Here is a 19,585-nt window from a genome sequence, read left to right on the forward strand (position 1 = left end):
TTTCTAAATTGACTATTTTTTATGCCACCATTAAATACAGTTTTTCAGACTTCTATGGACGATGGCAGGCAGGGAAGTAGAAACATCACTCTAATCAGAAATACCTTTGTGCATTAGTAAATACTAGCAGGAAAAGCTATTATAAGGCTTGAAATGTGAAAGGACTGTTGATTCAACAAGATGAATTTTCCTGTTTTCTCCTTAGAGTATGCCAAGAGGTTTGAGACCTTTAGATGAAAGGCATTGCATTAGTACACATTTATTATTACTGCTGTAGAAGGGAGAATACAAAGGTTGACAAATCATTAAGTCTGATCTGTTCAGTCTAGTTTTGGAAGAATTCTGACATATATGCCAGAGGTAAAAGAAACAAGCTTACCTTGAAGTTTTGAGCTACAGAGAGTGTTAAATACAAGTTAGTTTTAACCCTGAGGTTTTACTTGACATTCATATAGGAAAAAATGGCAGTTTTATCTGAGTGAGTATTGCAGTATTATGCTAGACATCTGAAACTGCGACTAGAACCTCCAGAAATAGTACATTCAGTATGATTCAATTTTTTTCCATTAGTAATGGAAAGACAGCTCCCAGCAAAGTCTGGGGACAAGAAGTCCCAGCAAAGTAGGGCACAATTTTTTCTGAGTTTAGGCATCTGTATATGGATTATGTTACAAACTTTTGTATTTCAGCAACTGAAAAAACCTTAATTAATATTCTTTAACTTTTGGCATAAGCTGTCATTATTAGAAGTTGTCATTATTCAAATTATTTGACGTATAGCCTATTTCAAGTTTAGGATAATCTCAGACATCTTTTAGATGGTAACTATTGGTGGGTATTCATTTTACAATGATGCCAACTATATGTGAGGGAAGGGCTCCACATCACAAATATTCTAGCAGCAGAGACAGTTTAAGGGTAAAGAAGAGCAAAAAAAAGGCATTTAAATCAGTTCTATAGGTGATTTATATCATGGAACACCAGGAGAGAAAATGACCATTTATTTCTTATTACAAGAGAATTACATATGTAATAAACGTGAAAGTAATGTCATGCATATTTTAGGATTTGGAAGTGTAGCTTAAGCGAACACAGCAAGAAATTCTGGGATCAAAATGTATAGTGAAAAAAGAGGAAGAAGATCTAAGTGTAGTCAAAGAGAGAAATTCACATCAAGAAAAGGAAATCCTGCATAAAGCAGGTAAGATGCTCATTAATATCATTCTAAAGTATTTCCCATGTTAGTAGTCACTGATATTGGAAATTCTGCAAGTTATTTATGCTACTTGAAATGTAAATTTTGGTACCACAGAAGATATGGAAGCTGTATTGAATTCCCAAAGCAAAGCTGTTAAAAAAGTAGATGAACTGAAACATCAAATAACGCAGCTGTAGCAAATGACTTGTACCAAAGAGAGTCAGGAAAAGAGCAACTCTGAAGATGTGCAAGAGCTTTAGCAGGTGATTTGCTCTCAAATATTCAAAGACATGGCATACCAAAAGTACTGAAATCAATGTAGGGTTTTTTACAATTGATGGCTTTATTGTACAGGAGTCAATCCTGTGAGATTCCCAGATCCCTGAGCTCATTCAGTGGAACATTGACTTGTGTTCATAACCTGAAGTACCTGAGCTCCTGCAAAGCCAGCAAAGGAGTCCTTGGGCTAGAGCAGGGCATAGTGTTCAACTGCTTCTGTAACCAAATCCTTAAAGAGAACAATGTCTAAGGCAGACTATCTCTGCTGAGGTCAAGCTGGAATACTGATTTATTTTATTTTAAATATAGAAAATGGTTATTCTGAAAAGCTGTGCAGAAATGATAGCAGGAATAAACTCAGTAAAATGAGCAATGTGTGTATCCTGAGAGTACCCTCTGTACAATATCTCCCCTTAAGCAACTGTTCAGCCCTGAATCTTTTCTACACTTTTTAGTTCTCTTTAACTATTGTTAAGCTACCATTTAGGAAAATTAGACTTGGCATCACAGTCAGCAAATCATCTACTGTACTTTTTCACAGGACTAAGTATATCCTTGAGGGAGCCTGCATGGTTGGAAGTGAGTTACACACCCAAGCTCAAACCAGAACAGCAAAAAATCCCAAATCATTCCTAGACTGCAGAAAAGGCTTACCATCTTGAATCAGTACAGTTCTACATTTTTAACTAAAATAAAGCTAATATTTTTCAATGGAGTATTGCCACCTAAATAGCATTTTCACTACAAAATAGACTACTGTGATCCCAGAGTTCTACCCTGGGGGGTTTTTTGTACAATATATCTAGTGTGTTTTATAGGCTATGGAAACTGTAGCTGTTTACAAGGAGGGTATGAATAAAAGAGAGAACCTTTGTAAAATCAAGCATAAATCCTATAAGGAAAAGATTTTTCTGAAGGAATAGCTGGTAAAAGGAATGGTAGATCATGTAATAAAGGCTACAAAGGAAATCAGGCCAGTCTAAAACTTCATGGAATCTGAAAAAACCAAAAAACCAGAAGGTAGGAATTTTTTCTATTTATAGATGCTTTAATTCATCTGGTTTTAATCTTATTGGTCACAGCAACATCATTTGAATTGTGCTCACTGTAGGCACTTTGAATTAACATAAAATGCCAGGATTTTCTTGCTACAGAAAAAAAATCAGAAAAAGGAAAAAAAAGGTCAGACTGATTTATTTCAGTGAAAAGCTCCGAAGACAGGTGAATTTATCCTTGATGGGATAAATGGCCTTCTTAGCAATACTTATCCTTGCATTTTTTTGCATGTGGCAGTTGGAGTGTTTTATAGAAGATTCTTCCTGAAGAAGATTGTATTGGGCATGTTGTTCCAATTCCTGAGTTAAATTTTCATGGACTGCTGCTGTGAAACACTCAGATAAATTTATTTAATCAGAATTTTGCATTAATTAGGCAGAGGATCTAGTACTGCAAAGTGTTGGTAAATTAATTCAGAGTGCATGTGCTACCAGTGAAATTGCAACTATTTACAATGCATGCATGCAAACATACATACATATAAATATGTGTGTCTCTGTTTAACTTTAGTCAGAAAGAAGGCTCATCTTCTTGCAGATCCAAACAGCTTACCTGAGCAATATCTTTTTTTCAGTGTGTTTTAAGCGGAGAAGCTGTTCTTTTTTGTTGTTGATATGCATTAGCAGCAGTTGACTTAAGAGATTCTTCAGAGAATTTCACTTTCATCAGAGCTGCTGTCTGTGACTGAATCCTTTGGCTTTAGGAAACTTGCAGTCTCTAATGTTTTTGTGCAGTAGGAACCTAAGTGTGAGCTGAATTCTGTTCAAAGGGAGGATAACTTTGAAACATATATTTTAATGATTCGTGGAGCTCACAAGTCAGTGCATGTCCATGATTTGCCAAATTTGAGCATAAGCTAAGGGGGAAGTTAGGTTCTGACTCCTAATGGACTTTGGTGTTCATCAAAGGTCTTCTAGACAGAAAAAGAAGGTTAATTTCAGCAGTTTGTAGAATGGGATAATAAGGCTACTGGCCAAGTGGTTTTCAGATCCTTCTTGGTGCTAAGAATGAACTTGTACCCATTTTCTGTAGTTAACACTGCTATAACTTTCTGAGTTCAGTGTTTACTTGAGCAGCTGCTGTCCTTAAATGTTGAGCTTCATAAATACCTGCCCAGCTTGGAGACTAGGAATTGTATTTAGTGCTTGCCAAAAGAATTAATGTCCATGAAACTGCTGGAGTTTATACATTTATGCAATCTTATTTCTCAAAATTGAACCTGGGCGAGTAAATTATTTTATCTGCTTGTGGAATGGTTCACTTTTGATCAGTGTCTGAAGATGCAATTCTTCAAGCTACATAGTTAAACTAGTGAAGCCTCATGGAAATTGCTTTGCCTTTTATATAGTGTATTCTACTTATTATTAGTTTGTACATGTATTCTTAAAATTATGCCTGGCTGAAGCTCTTCATGTGAGTCAGATTGAATTTAAGTATCAAACACTTCATACTTCAGAAAAAAGGCATGTTAGTAGGCATTTATTTTTTATAGGCAATAAATATTATTACTTGTAATAATATCTTCTTTGATAATCATATTAATTTAATCAGGAAAATATTGAGTTAGTAAAACAAATAAAATTACAATTTTTTTCATTTTTGATGCTGTTTATATCCTCTTATTCAACTGAGTCCTGTAACAGCTGTTAAGGAAGTGTTATATCTATTTTTCCAGATAGAAAAATTAAGATGCAGAGAAGAAAGTCAGTTGACAGAGTTGAAGTGTGAATGTTGCACCTGATCTTCACATTTTAATCAAAAAGACACATCTGCTCCTTTTTGTACAGGCAAAACTAAAGCTAATTCCTCCCTTGCAATATTCATGCATCTGTTTAATTCCATCCTTTAATTGCTACCTAGGTTTTACACGGGGGGGTGTGAGAGGGAGCTGTACAGGATGGAGGAGGTGTTAAGTAGTTATTTCTTTTTCTGTTTCCTTCATTTGTAGTGCATGAAGACACTGTAGAATGTTTTTTGAGTTAGCAAATTTGCACAGATAGGAAGAGCAAGCACACTAATGAATTTGTTGTGTGTATCACTTCAAGAAGTTTCTAGAGGTTGCACATTCAGTCTTTCTACAAGTAATTGCTAACACTTACTACAAACAATTGCTACAAGCTCTTGGTCACTGTCTTGCAACTAATGCTCTCATTGATTTTTTTTAACTATTTCCAGCAACATGGTGATTATATAATCCCCCCTTTTTTTTTTTTTTAAATTTTTACTTCCTCATCATATTTTTCTTTATGGATGCTGTCAGATATTGCTTCCTATTGATTCTCTTTGCACTAATTGCCCATTAGTCATCTTGTTATTTATATGGCCAATGTATAGTTACAGTTTTTCAGGTCTTGTGGGTGACTCTTGCATACTAAATTCTTTTTGAAGATTCATGCTACTCTAGGCAAAACAGTCTGACTCTTCATGCTGTACAGTTTTACACCTTAGGGAAGCTTTCAGTAGTAGATTAGGATAATGTGAGCTGTATTGTCTCACAGTAATATTAGAAAGAAGCAAACCAAACTGTTTATATATTTTAAATTAAATAACACAACTGACATTAATTGACCGTAGCATGTACTGTTGGGCACACTGCTGTATTATCTAGGTTAATGTAGAAGCAGAGTGTTCTTTTTCATGCTGCATGTTTTGTCCCATCTATTGCATGCTCTTGTCTTTTCTTCTTTTATTTTTTTTATTTTTAGGAGCTCCAGACACAGCTAGATGAATTTAAAAGAAAATATGAGTGTGAACTAAAGCAACTAGAGAAAGAGAAAGAAGTTCTTACTGGGAAACTTCAAAACTCTACACTGGAGGTAAACTGGGCATAAATGTCATGCAGTAATAAAAAGTCTCTTTGTTTTTCCTCCCATCTGAGAGATTTGGATTAGATTTTAATACTATTTGTTGTGTCTATCACTCAATAAAATATGCAAGAACTCCAGATAGAAATAACAGCTTCTAAATATCTATGAAGATTTTGACAAGCCTATTTATTTCAGATATTACGCTGTGCAGATGTTCTAAGGTGAGGAGTTTGGCCATATCAAGGTTGCAGAGTGACTCTGATTGTTTGTTTGTTTACAGGACAAAGTGAGATAAGAATCTTCCTTACAACTCCTGTAAACTTTCTGATTTTTGTAATTCATAGAGATGTATCTTCACTGATTCTAACCAGTTTCACTTCCCTCAAGTTCAGTGGGAATTTGTGTGGCAACAACTCTGTAAAAAATGAAGACATAGATCTTCAGTTGACATTTCTAGCCTCTCAGTGGTCATTATTAGCTCTTGCTGAGTGGTTAAAGACAGAGAAAGGACAGAGAGGGTCATGAGGAGGCTAAGCAAAACCCTGTCCTCCCTTTCCTGCCTCCACTTTCCCACATGCCATTACTACCCCTTGGTGTGCATGTTCCAGCAATCAGGCCATGGGCTGTGCTCATTTCTGGTAAGCCACACCTGGTTTTTCTCCCATCTGTGCTACACTAGCTGTACTAGTTATGAGTGCAGCATGGGTGTTCCTTTTTCATTTCTCCTCCAAAACATATTTATACATTCTGTTATCAAACAGTGGCACTCTGACAGTCTGTCTATTTCCCAGTCTTACAAATATAGAATTTAAGTGTAGTTCAATGTTCTGAAATTTCTGGCTTTTAAGTTTCATTGCACATTTCTGCATGCCACTGTTTCCTACAGAATCTTCTCTGAGAGATTTTTGGGTCAATTCAACCTATGTTGGCCTATTCAGAGTGAAAGGTTTATGACATTCAGGTTTATTCCTCAGGTTTTGCAGATGCAAAAAATAAGGTTGTGGGTAATCAAATTACTTTTCTTGAAATGTTCAGGACAGTAAAATATGAAGGAAACTTATGTTTTCTAACTGCTCATCCACTTGCATCACAAGATCATGGTAAATTAGCAAAGAGTGGTGGAAAATTATTGCAACTATAAGCATAAATAGTATTAAATAGTACATAGCATGCCATATGTTATGTCCACAGAGCCATAGTAAATATGAACAGATACACTAAAAAACATTTTATTGTATCTTAGAATCTGACTGCTCTGAAAAAGGGTCAAATGCTCAATTTGAAGAGAAATTTTGCATTTTTCTTGATTACTCCAGAAGTTACTTTCTTAACTAATTACTTGGCAATATTGCCAGGGTAGTGTAGTCATTTCAATTTGTAATAGTTTCCTGCTATAGGTACATGAATATTCACAGCCAAGAAAGCACCATTCACTATATAATGTTATGTTTCAATGAGGGCATGTTTCCCATCTGGAAACCTTCACAATCGCTCAGCCCAGAGCTTCCGCCTCAAAGGTTAGGCAATGTGCTGTTACTAATCCAGTTCTAACCTGGATGCAATTTCAGACCTAAAAATAGCTTCCTTGGCTGCCTAAGACCTGGTTTTGGTTGGCCTGACATAGCTGGAGCACTGTGCAGAGTAGACAGAAGAATGATAATTTCATCTCTCTGTGGTTGCACTTCAAAGTGTCAGTATTTCTATACTAATAAGACTTTTATGGATAAAGAAATCAGACTTGTACCTGTTTGGTCATTTGGAAGGAAAGATGTGAGATCCTGTGTGGATTGAATGCTAATTCATTAGGGCCCTCCAGTTCCTTGGTTTTGAACAACAGGATTTCTTCAGCATGTGTTAAAGGATCTTGGTGCCACAATAGAAGAAAAATATGAAGCTATCAGAGAGTGTCCAAAGGATGGCTACAGGGATGGTGAAGGGTCTTGAGGAAAAACTGTATGAAGAGCAGCTGAGGTCACTTGGCCTGTTCAGCCTGGAGAAGAGGATACCGAGGGGAGGCCTCATTGCAGTCCAAAACTTCCTTATGAGGGAAGAGGAGGGGCAGACACTGATTTCTTCTCTCTGGTGACCAGTGACAAGACACAGAGGAATGGCCTGAAGCTCTCAGGGGAGATTTAGGTTGGATATTAGAGACAGGTTTTTCTCCTAGAGGGTGGTTGGGCACTGGAACAGGCTCTCCAGTGCAGTGGTCACAGCATCAAACCTTGCAGAATTCAAGGAGTGTTTGGGCAATGCTCTCAGGCATGGTGTGACTCCTGGGGATGGGGCTGTGCAGAGCCAGGAGTTGGACTTCTATGACCCCTGTGGGTCCCTTCCAGCTCCAAATACTCTATGATTCTGTTCTATTCTGGAATTAGAAGATGCATAAAATGGCAGTACAAACATCAGCTTGTCATGATATATCTTGTACAATGTACAACACAGCAATGCCCAGAGTTTTTATGGATCTTGAAGATTCCACCAAACAGCAGCCAAAGTACACAGTCAGAAATTCCTCTGGTCAGGAATTGCCACAAGTTTAGGAATATTGTTTACTGAGAACTAAATTGAAGTAACTCTGAAATAAGCCTTAAAAAAACAGTAAAATACAATTTATTTTGTTTTTACTTCTTATGCCATATTACTGTTTATGTTATATTAGGTAATGTTTGCATGTCTGAGATTACTTTGTGCAATTCTGGTAGATAAAAGTGAATTAGTAATGGAATTAAAGTACAGTTTTTTCAAGAACTTTTGTTTTGCAGCAGGAGGACATTATAAAACAAAATTCCAGAGTGTTACTACTTTGTTAATAATGAAAACATCCAAATAGATTCTGGACTGATGTGAGTTGACAGTTTCATTGGCTTAAATGCTGCTTTACCAACTTCAGCAAATTGAGGGTCTGGCTATCTGTTTAGAACTCAGGAAGTGCAAAAAATTACTTGGGCACTGCAAAACACTCCAGAGAAGATTTTCACTGGTGGATTTGAAAACCTCTTTAATTGCAAAAGAGGAGAAGGAAACCTGATGGGATGGAAATGTTTGTTTCTTAACTTCTAATATGTTAGAAGCACCAGGATTCATGAGAAAGAACATGTTTGTATGTCTGATACCTCTCTGTAGGATTTTCCCCTTAATCACTGAAAAACAATGGTTTTAAAACTACTTTTCCATATGATTTCTTACTGCACTGTGTTCCCAGCTCAGCCTTTTTCTAGTTAGTATGATCTTTTGTTTCATGTTAGAAGTCCTTTGGGCCAATAATTGTCTCTGAAGAGTTGGGGAAGTTTATAATGTTGTGACCACAGATTAAGTTTATATAGGCTTCTATTCATCTTTCCTCCCTAGATGACTAATTTGCTTAAGAAGTATTCCAAGTAGCATTTTTCCTCTTTCAGATTTTTCTATTATAAAATATACAGCCTGTTTTTCTGACACATTTTTTTCAGTCTCTTTATTTTTTCAGGAAGCCCAAAAAAAAATGCATGCTTGAGTGTAGTGATGCTAATGCCTATTGTGTCAGCTGATAGGAGGCACTGTACAGCATTAAGTCTTTCACATCAAAAGTTAGTTTTATGAGGAACTGCAGTACCTAAAAACTGCAGTGTTTCTTTTCTTTTTATAGGAAAATATTGGCTTGAGTTCAATAGGTGTGAAGACAAAGTAGGGGTTTTTTTGCCTGTAACCAGAAACCAAACTGCCCCTTTAATTAAATCTTATGATTTACCACATATTTCTTTAAAAAGTAATAAAAAAAATTTCATCATCTCTTGAAGCAAAAGTATGCTTGGCAAGTGGCTTTGGCATCTGCCTATTCTTGGAGTGTATCCAGGCTACAGACAGATCCCAGTACACAGAAATATTAAAGGCAATTAATGTTTTTCATTACAAATAGTATTTGGCAATTACGCTTCACTAGTTTGATCAGGGAAATTGGTTTCATTTGATGACACAGTGGAAGAAGCCAAGAAAAAACTGGATGAATAGTGAACTTAAACTCAGTCTGAGGCAGGTGAAGCTAGGTGCTGTTTCAAGTTAAATATATCAGTTTTGTTGGATAGCTTCAGCAGAGCCTTAGGCCTGCCTTCTGGTTTGTGGCATATTATTGTGCAAATTGATCTGTGGATTGCACATATGAGATAAAGATGATTTGAAATTCTTAAAAAGTACTTGATGAGCAACAGACAGTGTATGCAAAAAGGTTGTCATTCTTCACTGAAAAAAGTGTTATTTTCTTGCACAAAGCAAGCATCTTGCTATTTTTTCATAGAGCAAGACAAGTCCATAAAGTATATTCAACTAAACATAATTCCTCTGCATTGTAAATGCAGCTAATAGTCCTGTCCTGCTGATTTACTTTTCTGGAAGGTGGCTCAGCTGAAGCAAATATTAGAACAACAAGCAAATAATTTCAAGGAGTCACTGAAGAAACATAATCTACAGTCCAACAAAGAAAAAGAGAAGCTTTTGCAGGATCTTCAACACACCATTAAAGAAAACCAAAATGTTAAACTGCAGTTGGAGGCATCACATCAAAAAGTCTTAAAAATGTTGGAGAAAAGCAAGAATCAGGAACTGAAGGTCAGTTTACTACATACTAATGTTAAAAATATATATATATTTATGGGGTAAAGCATCTAAGTGAGAGCCAAAACTCAGTTACCTCCAATTAGCTTAATGATGGGTTGCTATTGTTGCACATAATAAATTATTCTGGGATTTTGAAACTTCCTCATCATGGGACTTTTGTTTTGATTTTAATAATTTTAACATTTTAACTTAGACTACAGTGTGAATATAATATATCCTACAGTTAGGCTGCCATGAATATAAGCTCCTTTATCTGTGCACCTACTTCAGAAATACAAGGGAATTTCTGAGAGTATTAATAACAGGACTCAGTTTTATTATGTTTCATCCATTATTAATTTATACATAAATACTTAAGAAGTATAATAGACACATATAGTGATGTGTATTGCCTTATATACCTTCAAGAAATCAATTCAGTAAGTGATAGCCAAGGCTTTTAAATGTTCAAGTGAATTGATTTCAGTGACAAATTGTTAATGCAATATACTGAAGTTCTAAAGACTGTTGCTATCCAAGAAAAAATCAACTTGAAAAATGTACATGTGATTGTGACATGGAGTTCAGATGTCCCTGTTGGTTCCCACAGCTTAGAGAACTTTATAAAACCTAGGTAATAAAACTACTGTAAGTAGAATTTAATATCCTGTTTATATATTCCAAATAAAATTCCAGTTTTGACAAAACCAAGCTGAAGGCAGTGAGTTGGTAAGAATAAAACTGAGGACAGGAGCTTGCTTTCAGAGCCACTACAGAGCAGCTGCTCCATCCCTTGCAGTGTACCAGCAGTACTTCTAATGACAGTGGAAGCATGACCCTAGAGTGATTCAAGGAAAGATAGATGCCTTTGTCTGACACACTGTGATAAGTAATGACAAACAGGTCAAATCTGGGGCCTTTGTATGATGAATGATAAAACTTTCTTTCTAATGTCAAATAGTGCAAAGATATCTGTGTTATTTTATCCTGCTCAAAAAATCTAAGAGGTGATACACTGATAATTTATCTTGTACCTATTAAGTGTTACTTTTTAACTTCAGCTCATTTTTATGCTTGCATTGATAAAATGTCTTGTAAAGTGGTGATGAAAATTTAAGTTCCACAATGAAAGGCCACATTCATTCTAGCATCACAAGTAAAACAACAAGCTGATAAACAGGCTCCAACTACTTTGTTTTTGGGGGAACTTTTGCTTACAGGAGGCAGAAGAACGTTTGAAAAAAGAATTTAATGAGACTTTCAAGATCCAACATCAGTCTCATAGGCTGGAAATACAAACCTTGGAAGAGAAAGCAAAGAAAGAATTACATGATGAACTTGAGCAGATACAAAAGCAGCAAGCCCTCTTGCTAGGTATAGTGTCTCATGTCATGCACAGTTCCTATTGCTTGATTATATATATGCTGAGAACCACTGACTTTCATCCCATTCATTTCTTTCCCATTTTCTGGGAACTCAGATCTTTCTTAATCTCTTTTGTCACACTCTTCAATTTCAACAATATAGTCTTAATATTCTTTGTTAACCAAGCTCTCAATTGTCGGCAGCAAAATGTTGCAGAGAGAGTAGTATGGTGTACAGCATTCAAGTATGCATTATCAGGCATATTAGATTGGAAAATTATAATTAGTTCATATGACTTTACTCTTTCTATATTGAATTTTTATATGTGCTTCAAGTCTGCTCTATTGAGTTCAGCAGTGGAGATGAGTTGCTCCCTATGTGCTGTTTAGTCAGTTTCAAAAGTGCCCAAAACTGTTTAGAACTCAACAGAACACTGCACTAGCAAGATGTGTAATATCTTCAGGTTTAATCTCAGGTTATTAAAGCTCATCTATAAAATGTTTTTTAATTAAATAAAGAATAATTTGCAAGTATTTTACATACAAACTGAATTTTATTCTTGGATTTTTTCCACTAGTAATTAAAATTTTCTCGAAAGATGTCTTGCTTTCTGAAGTTTAGACTTTAAATAGATAGATTCTCTTCTTCAAGAAAGATTGTAGGGAGACAACAGAGGTAAAAACTTTTTTTCTTCTTGTACTTGAAAAACTTGTACCTAAAATACCCGAAAGTTGCAGTCTATGACAGATGAGCTTGCATAAGCATTGTACTTCTCTAACACAACCAGAGCTTTCCTCAGTCTGCCTTATGGCTCTCTGTAGAACACCAGGTGAATTAACAGTAAAGTTCAAATTAGAAGAAACAATGGTGATGATGTGGTCTGCAATACAACTGCCACAGAATTATCTCTCTGAGTCTGATGTGGACTCATTGCTTTTGTAGCTCCATATCACCTTATTATTACTCAGCTGAGTAACCTCTCTAGTAATAGGAGGCCATTATGTTTAATGGGGAAGGAGTTGAGGAACAAAGCAAAATATAATGAATTAATGTTTTCATCTACATTCCCTGTATCTGCCTTCCCCATCCAGCTGGCTTCTGACTGCCTAAATGACTGTCTGATTGTTACTAGGATCTCTAAGGATGGAACTCTCCGAGCAGCAGACATCATGCACAAACCTAAAGAAGCAAATAGAAGAACTACAAATGGAGCTGAGGAGTGTGAGAACACTGAAGAAGCAACAGGCAAGGGACCAGTTTGTACTTCATTGCTGTGTTTGGTTCAGCAAAAGCAATATCAAATTTCTCTCTCCAGTGATAATAAAAGTATACGGTCTCTTCCAGAAATGCAATGGGTTTTCTGCCTTCACGTCTCACTTTAAATGTTTATAATTTTTTCCCTGTGGGCAGGCTTTTTCTTTCCAATTAAAGATCAGAATCTACAAAAGAAGTAAATGAAAGAATGTTACAATAAAATAAATTGTGTAGAGACTATAGATTATATTCAGAAACTTTTGATCCCTGATTTTGTCTTGCACATATAATTGAAAAATCAGATCACAAAAATGCAATGCACGCAAATCCAGGAAGATGTTAACATTAAAAGTAAGAGGCTGTGAATAACTAAATTTGGCCTTTTTCTTAGGAAGGAAGTAGCCAAAGCCAGATCAGATCTCTTCATGATGAACTGGAAAAATGTCAGAGTGAAATTTCTGAACTCAAGAGAGAGAATTTACTTTTGAAGGACACAATGGAGCTGCTCAGTGCTGAGTTGGAGACACAGAAGCAAGAAGCTGCACAGCTTCAGGATAGAGATAAACAGCATAGAAGGTTTGCCTTGAATTCACACTTGGCAGTGCTGTCTAGAGATTCAATAATTATGCCAGAGTGAGTGGTATTCTAAGCGTGATGCATGTCAGAATCTTTCCTTCCTAAAGTACTAATTTCAAAAGCTAGGAATTTTGCAAAAGCAGTAATTAATTTCACATTTTCCTCCAGCCATAATAGATGCATTTGAACTTATTGTTCATTATATGTTACAGAAAAGTATGTCTAGTGTATCCCCCCAGGAGTGACCTGAGAAAATGTGCATGATGTCAGCCTTTCAAAGGCACGGGGAGACAAATCCCAAACTCACCAAAGAGCTATTAAAAGGAATATAGAAGTTTCTGAGTAAATATCAGGTTTTTATACATACTCTGTAGCTGAAACCAATGGACTGTTAATTCCAAAGGGGATGTTTGAGAATGCCATCTACTCCCTGTAAGAGTTTGCTTTGGCTATAGCAGCCAGATTTGCATAGAGGAAGCAAGGGCAGTGCCAGTGGATACTGAAAGTGCCTCTGGGCTGATGGTGAGCCTGGCACTGTGAGAGGCTGTCAGGGCACAGGAGGGGCAAGGTGACTTGAGTCTTGGCCATCTTGTAGAAGGTAAACCATGTCTTAGTGTTAGGCTCAGCACACATGGTGCAAAAGGGTCTTCCCATTTCTGTTCAGAAAAAGTGGAGAATGCCAGGATCAATTAGGTTGGAGAAGACCTCTGAGATCCTTGAGTCCAGCCTGTGACCACCATGTCAACTAGACCATGGCACTGGGTGCCACGTCCAGTCTTTCCTTAAACACATCTGGGCAGCCCATTCCAATGTCTAATCACCTTCCTTTGAAGAAATTCTTTCTACTGTCCAACCTAAACCTCCCCTGGCATGACTTACAAGGTGACAAGACTGGGTTCACTGCCCACTGCATTTGTATGGGTGTTGAATCCTTTGAAATTTATGGATGAACATACTTAACACATTCTCTTTGCAGAGAGACTGAGGGATCTGGTGTGTGGGTATCTTTCAATTCATTTTTGCAGTGGTGCAGGATATATGCCCCTAACTACACAAGCATGTATATAAAAGGATTTCTGAAGAGTGTGCCCTTAAAGGAATGTTTAAAATTATGGCATATATAGTCCAGAAAAAAGCATTCAGTGGATAGAATGTCTCTCTGCAGAATGTCAGAGTGGCCAGAGTAATTCCATTCCTGTCTACCAGTCAGTAGATATTTTAAGAATGAGTAACATTTTTTTTTTTGCCATTGCACTCTTTGGAGAGTTACTTCAAAGTGAATTTCATTTCAAGCTTTTGAAGCAAGATCAATAGAGAGAATTGCAAACCAGAGAGTTTCATTAATGCCCTCAAGCTACCTTGAAGGAATTTAGAGCCTCTGTTCATGAAAAGAAGAATTATTCACATGTCAGCGCTGAGGTCTAAAAGGCCTCAAATGCTAAGGCTGCTGGGCTGGAGGATTTGCATTACAGGGAATGGATGGTGTAGCTCTACTACAGTAAGCATTTGGGAAGGAAGCATTAATGGAAATTATATAAGGACAAATCCTTCAAATAACTGGAGATAGGACCAAAGCACTGGAGTGGACCTAGGCCTCTGATACAGGCTGCTCTGAAATTAACCCATGGAAGACTTGAAAAACTAACTTGCAGCTCATGGGGTTTTTTGTTTGGTTGGTTTTGGTTTTTTTTGGTTTTTTTTTTGCCAGACTAATAATTTGTGAAGGGGAGTAGTTAAAGTGGTGCATATAAGTAATTGCTATTTTTACTTTTAACAACAGTGCCCCTGTCTTATGCCAGTTTTTTTTTTCTGATTTGAAAGCTGATAGGGGCTTGTTACTTGCATGTGACAAATTTTTATAACAAATTACTTAAAATTACTAGTCCTACTCTTGCCAAGTAAGTGAAACCCATAATCTGCTTGAAGCAATAATTCCTCTTTCCATTCTCTTGGACTGTGTGATTTCCACCTCCGGTACAGAAAGCTTTTACAAGGATGAGGATAAGAGCAGACAAAGGTGTTTTTATGGGAAGAGAGAACAAATCCCCAAATGGGTCTTCTGAAGGAAAATATTCTACTCCTGAATATTCATTTCAAGGGATCCTTTTCCCTTTTTTACCCTTATTCTTCTGCTGCTTATTTTATGCTAAGTGCCAAATTAGTCACTTCCATGGCTGTGCTCTAATTTCAAGGGGAGAAACTAGATTTTTTTTTAGATTTTTAATTTTTTTTTTTTAGTTTTAGGATGATGATAGGCAGTATTAAATGTTTCTGGTGTCATGATGTAGTGAAATCATGAGAGCCTCATGTTAAAATGCCAGATATTTCAACATGATTTTGCTTAATACAAATAAGTTCCTATGGTACTTTGTTGTCATATTTTGTCATTAAGATTGATGTACAAACTAACCCTTGACAGAATATCAATAGCACCATTATATGGAATAGACCTTGAATTTCCTGAAGGGTGAAGGCCAAGTACTTTTCAAAATAATTTTTCTCTTCCTCAGTGTTAAAATATTTCTTCTCAGATTGCAACCAAAATGTCAAATCTGTAGGCAGAAGCCAGATCTTTGCCCAGTTAATTACCCTTGCAGTCAATAAAACTCCTCAAAACTGCATGCTTTGATCAATGATAATAAACTAATATTGAAACCTGAGAATTCAGACATATTTTAATACCAATGAAAGGCTACTGGTAGAAGACCTCAATATCAAGCATAAAAAAGAACTGGACATACTGAAAGGAGATCACCGGAAGGAAATTGAAACCATAGTGTCTGATTTCAGCAGCACTCAGGCACAACTCCAAGCAAAGATTTTCTCCTTAGAAACTGCGTAAGTAATTTAACAATAAACTCTGGCTCATGCTGGCAATGAGTTCTGTTTCTATTTATTATCCTTAGTACGTACAGTTTTTTTATTAATCATAAGTAAAATACTATAAGGATCAAAATAAAAGTGCATAGGTATTATCTTTGCAAACCAAAAGATCCAGACACTTTGTAATAAATTCTGGATATTGCTTAATCTAAAGCACTATACATGAAGTTTTACAATGCTAAATTAAAACTTGCATGTATCAAAATAGAAGTGTATAGGTATCATCTTTGCAAACCAAAAAGACCCAGTCACATTGTATTAAATTCTGGATATTGTTTAATCAAAAGTACTGTACATGAAGTTTTACTGAGCTAAATTAAAACTTGCATGTAGGATCTAGAAATTCTATAAAGTGTAAAATCATCTGTGTTACAGATAACATCAGAGGCCTTGATCATAATCATGTACTTAATTTTGTTCAGCAGAGTAGCATCGTTAAGTAAAACTTCTTAACCTCATTCTCACTCCCTTAAAATTTTCCAAGGAAAAAGATGCTCAGGTAAATAAATGCAGTTTGCAGCCCCCTGTGGATTTAAGAAGTTCTGTAGCGCTTCAGATTGAGTCCCCTCAGAAATAATCCCTTATATATATATATATCCCTCCTCCTTTCCTCTTATCCCAACTGTTCAGAAGCAGCAGAAGTCCAGAAGAGAGACTTGGCATGTAAGCAGGCTTCTAACCTTTAAATCTTTCAGATGTAAAGATTCATCTTTTTATTTTAACTCAGAGATAACTCCAAGGTAATAAGAGTCAGGGGTGGTCCTCTCAAAAATGTTTACCCACACATAAAAAACAGGAAATTTAAGGAATTTAAAAAGCTGAACTCAGACTACAGGTTTTGACTTAGCAGGGTTACTAAAGCAGCATGCATATCTATGTTTATCTTCATGAAAGTTAGAGGAATTGAGTATATCTGAGGATTCCAAAGTTACTGGGTCAGAAAAGAGAACAAGTAGATGATTATAGATATGTATAGATCCTCTGACACTGATTTCTTTCTTTAGGAAACTAGACTAGCAATATGATGTGCAAGCTTGTTACTATTTTACATAAGGGGCTGGATTTTACACTGGACAGGTGTTGTGGATTAACCCTGGAAATTTATTTTGGAGCTCCAGAAGATTCTATACTTCTACATAAACCATGTACAGGTGTCCATTTTATAAAAATCCTGTTTTATTGGAAAGACCTGGCTATGTCCCTGTATTTTAGGCTTGGAAAATAGGGCAGAGTACATCCAAGGTTTCTCTTGAACCTAATCTGAGGAAGTTTTTTTCTGGTCTGTATTTTCTTTGGTACAGACTTAAAGAATTAGAAGAAAAGTCAAAAAAGTGGGAGTCCAGGCCTGAAGACACACACCTTATAAACTGTCTGCAAGACAAATTAAGTGAGAGAGAAGAGATTATCAAGCAGCTGGTGGTAAGACTGTTTTTTATATGGACATATGTATTTTGGAATCTGTTGTAAGGCTCTATTCAGTGTTTCACACATTGCTTCACCCTGGTTGTTTCTTTCTGTTCTGGAATACTTTGACAAATGTGTCTTTCCATACCAGCTTCCAACAAATACAGGTTTCCATACATGTAACTTTGTTTCCCTTCAGGAAGGAAGAAAATGTCAGCATTCACTTTCAGCCAACACTGAATCTTACAGGAATCGGTCATTTTCTTTCAACCCCAATACAGCATGCCTGACTCCCTCCATGAAGGTAAGATGAACAATGCAATTAAAATCACAAATTGTGATCGTTTTATTACTATTTGAATCATATCAGGACAACAAAAATGCTATCCATGGTTTATGATGATATTCAGTAGAATTCTTTCCAGTGCCAATCTAGAGTCAGTTGTTGAGCATAGGAGAAATTCATCAGAAGTATATATGCAACATAGATAACTGGTGTTTAAGCCAATACAAAACAACAGAACTCTGACATCAGTCTTTCATTGGGATAAGCATGGCAATTGCTTGCAGATTTGGGATGTGCTAATTGGGATATTGCATGCATCAAGGCAAATTATGCATCTGTTTGAGTTGCTTGGTATCTGCCCTTTGTCATTCCAGCCCCTCTGCATGGTATTTCTACAAATATCCATAGAAAGAAGGGAGGTCAAGTTGGTGGAAAGCACCTTCATGTGTCTAAAATCTCAGGGTCAAATACATGTTGTTTTAATTGGATGGCAAAATGCATGGATACAGCATACCCTGGAAATTTAATTTAAATGCCTATAGAAAAATATAGAAATCTTCCTATTTGGGTGTTCCTTGTAAGGTATTTGGGAATGAGGTATTGTTAAGGTTTCATAGAATAAAATGTAAAAAATGTGTATGTAATGAAGTTTTCTGTTGCAATAAAAAGCAGAAGAAAAAGGTTGAGGTGCCCAGTCGTGTTGTCAGTGTTCCGAATTTAGCTTCCTACGCAAAGAGCTTTTTGAGCTGTGACTTGAGATCAAAAAGAAGTGCTCCTCAAATAACAAAATCTACAAGCTTAGACCGGAGTTCTGGCTGCCTCAGGGTGGGCTCTCCATCAACGCAGTCCTCAGACAGCACTGCTGCCACAAGGTATTTGTCCATTTTGGATGATGATAAATGAATTCATATTTAGAATCTTGTAGGCAATTCAAACACATTTGACATGAAATACACAACGATGTAAGGTTCCTACTGTGCAGTGAACTCTGTGTGTTTGGTTTTCTGCAGACAGATCCAGAACTTTACTGAAAAAGTGGGCTATAATCCCAGCCCAGCAGACCTTTTGCTTGTAACCCCTCCTGGTAGGGGAAATAAAAAACAATACAAACCAACCAAACAAAACACACACACAGACACACGCATACACACAAAAAAAGCAAAAGAAGCTGCAAGTATTTTACTAAGAATGTAATTAATTATTAACATGGCATCTTTCAATGGTTCTGTTAAGGATGTGTGTCTTGTGTGTCTTCCTTATTTTTATTGCCTCACCTTGCACTTGGTAGATGTGGATGTCATGTTTTTTATTTTAAGAAGTATTTGAATGAACCTAGGCTGATCATTTAGCAAAGGTTAGGGATTTGAAAACTGATTAGCAGATACTTAATGTCTTTGGTTTTTTTCTCTGTGAGGAGCTTCAATTCTTCAAATTTTTGAGTTATGTAAATGATGTTCAGTGTTTTATAACATAAACTCTCTCTTCAAGAAATAGTTAAAAATGTATGTAGCTACTATAAAGTTAAAAAATCCCCAAACTTTACCACTGTATTTCAGGGCAAAATCTGGCCTTCTCAGCTATCTCCTGGAGGAGATTTAGTTATCCTGTAAATTATGTGCAAGAGAATTCTTTCCTTGGGGGCAGATGGTGCTGACTGCTGACAAAAACAACCTGGGACACAGGCTTAGATCCTCTTTGGCAATTCCCACTTCTTTAAGATACAAATATGCTGTGTCATCCCAGATGACTGCCAAGGCAAATGGGATTTCTGTTTTAGAGGGAAACAAATGTGCAAGGAGACTGAGCTTGGCTGCTGCTGCCTTAATTCTTTTAAATCAGTCAATCATAAGTTAAGTCCTATTTGTTACCATATGTTAAAAAAATCCTGAATTATGGAGAATCAGGGAC

The 19,585-nt window shown here is 36.4% G+C and overlaps 1 protein-coding gene across 4 annotated transcripts in view; it reads left to right on the forward strand.

The window, feature by feature from the left end:
• FAM184B (family with sequence similarity 184 member B) overlaps positions 1-19,585 on the forward strand; it is a 37,634-nt gene that overhangs the window by 16,164 nt on the left and 1,885 nt on the right. Inside the window, exons 3-11 of one of the 4 annotated variants that reach the window (XM_054294248.1) lie at positions 5,239-5,349; positions 9,709-9,921; positions 11,130-11,283; positions 12,407-12,519; positions 12,920-13,161; positions 15,796-15,942; positions 17,289-17,406; positions 17,591-17,695; positions 18,347-18,549. In XM_054294248.1, coding sequence (XP_054150223.1) covers positions 5,239-5,349; positions 9,709-9,921; positions 11,130-11,283; positions 12,407-12,519; positions 12,920-13,161; positions 15,796-15,942; positions 17,289-17,406; positions 17,591-17,695; positions 18,347-18,549 — 1,406 coding nt within the window. The remainder of the gene's footprint in view (positions 1-5,238; positions 5,350-9,708; positions 9,922-11,129; positions 11,284-12,406; positions 12,520-12,919; positions 13,162-15,795; positions 15,943-17,288; positions 17,407-17,590; positions 17,696-18,346; positions 18,550-19,585) is intronic. The other 3 variants (XM_054294254.1, XM_054294262.1, XM_054294269.1) reach the window with 3 other exon arrangements.

This window comes from Melozone crissalis, unplaced genomic scaffold (assembly GCF_028551555.1).
Source record: "Melozone crissalis strain CALT ecotype California unplaced genomic scaffold, PUWL_Pcris_2 ptg000006l_1, whole genome shotgun sequence".
In the NCBI taxonomy this organism is placed as follows: Eukaryota; Metazoa; Chordata; class Aves; order Passeriformes; family Passerellidae; genus Melozone; species Melozone crissalis.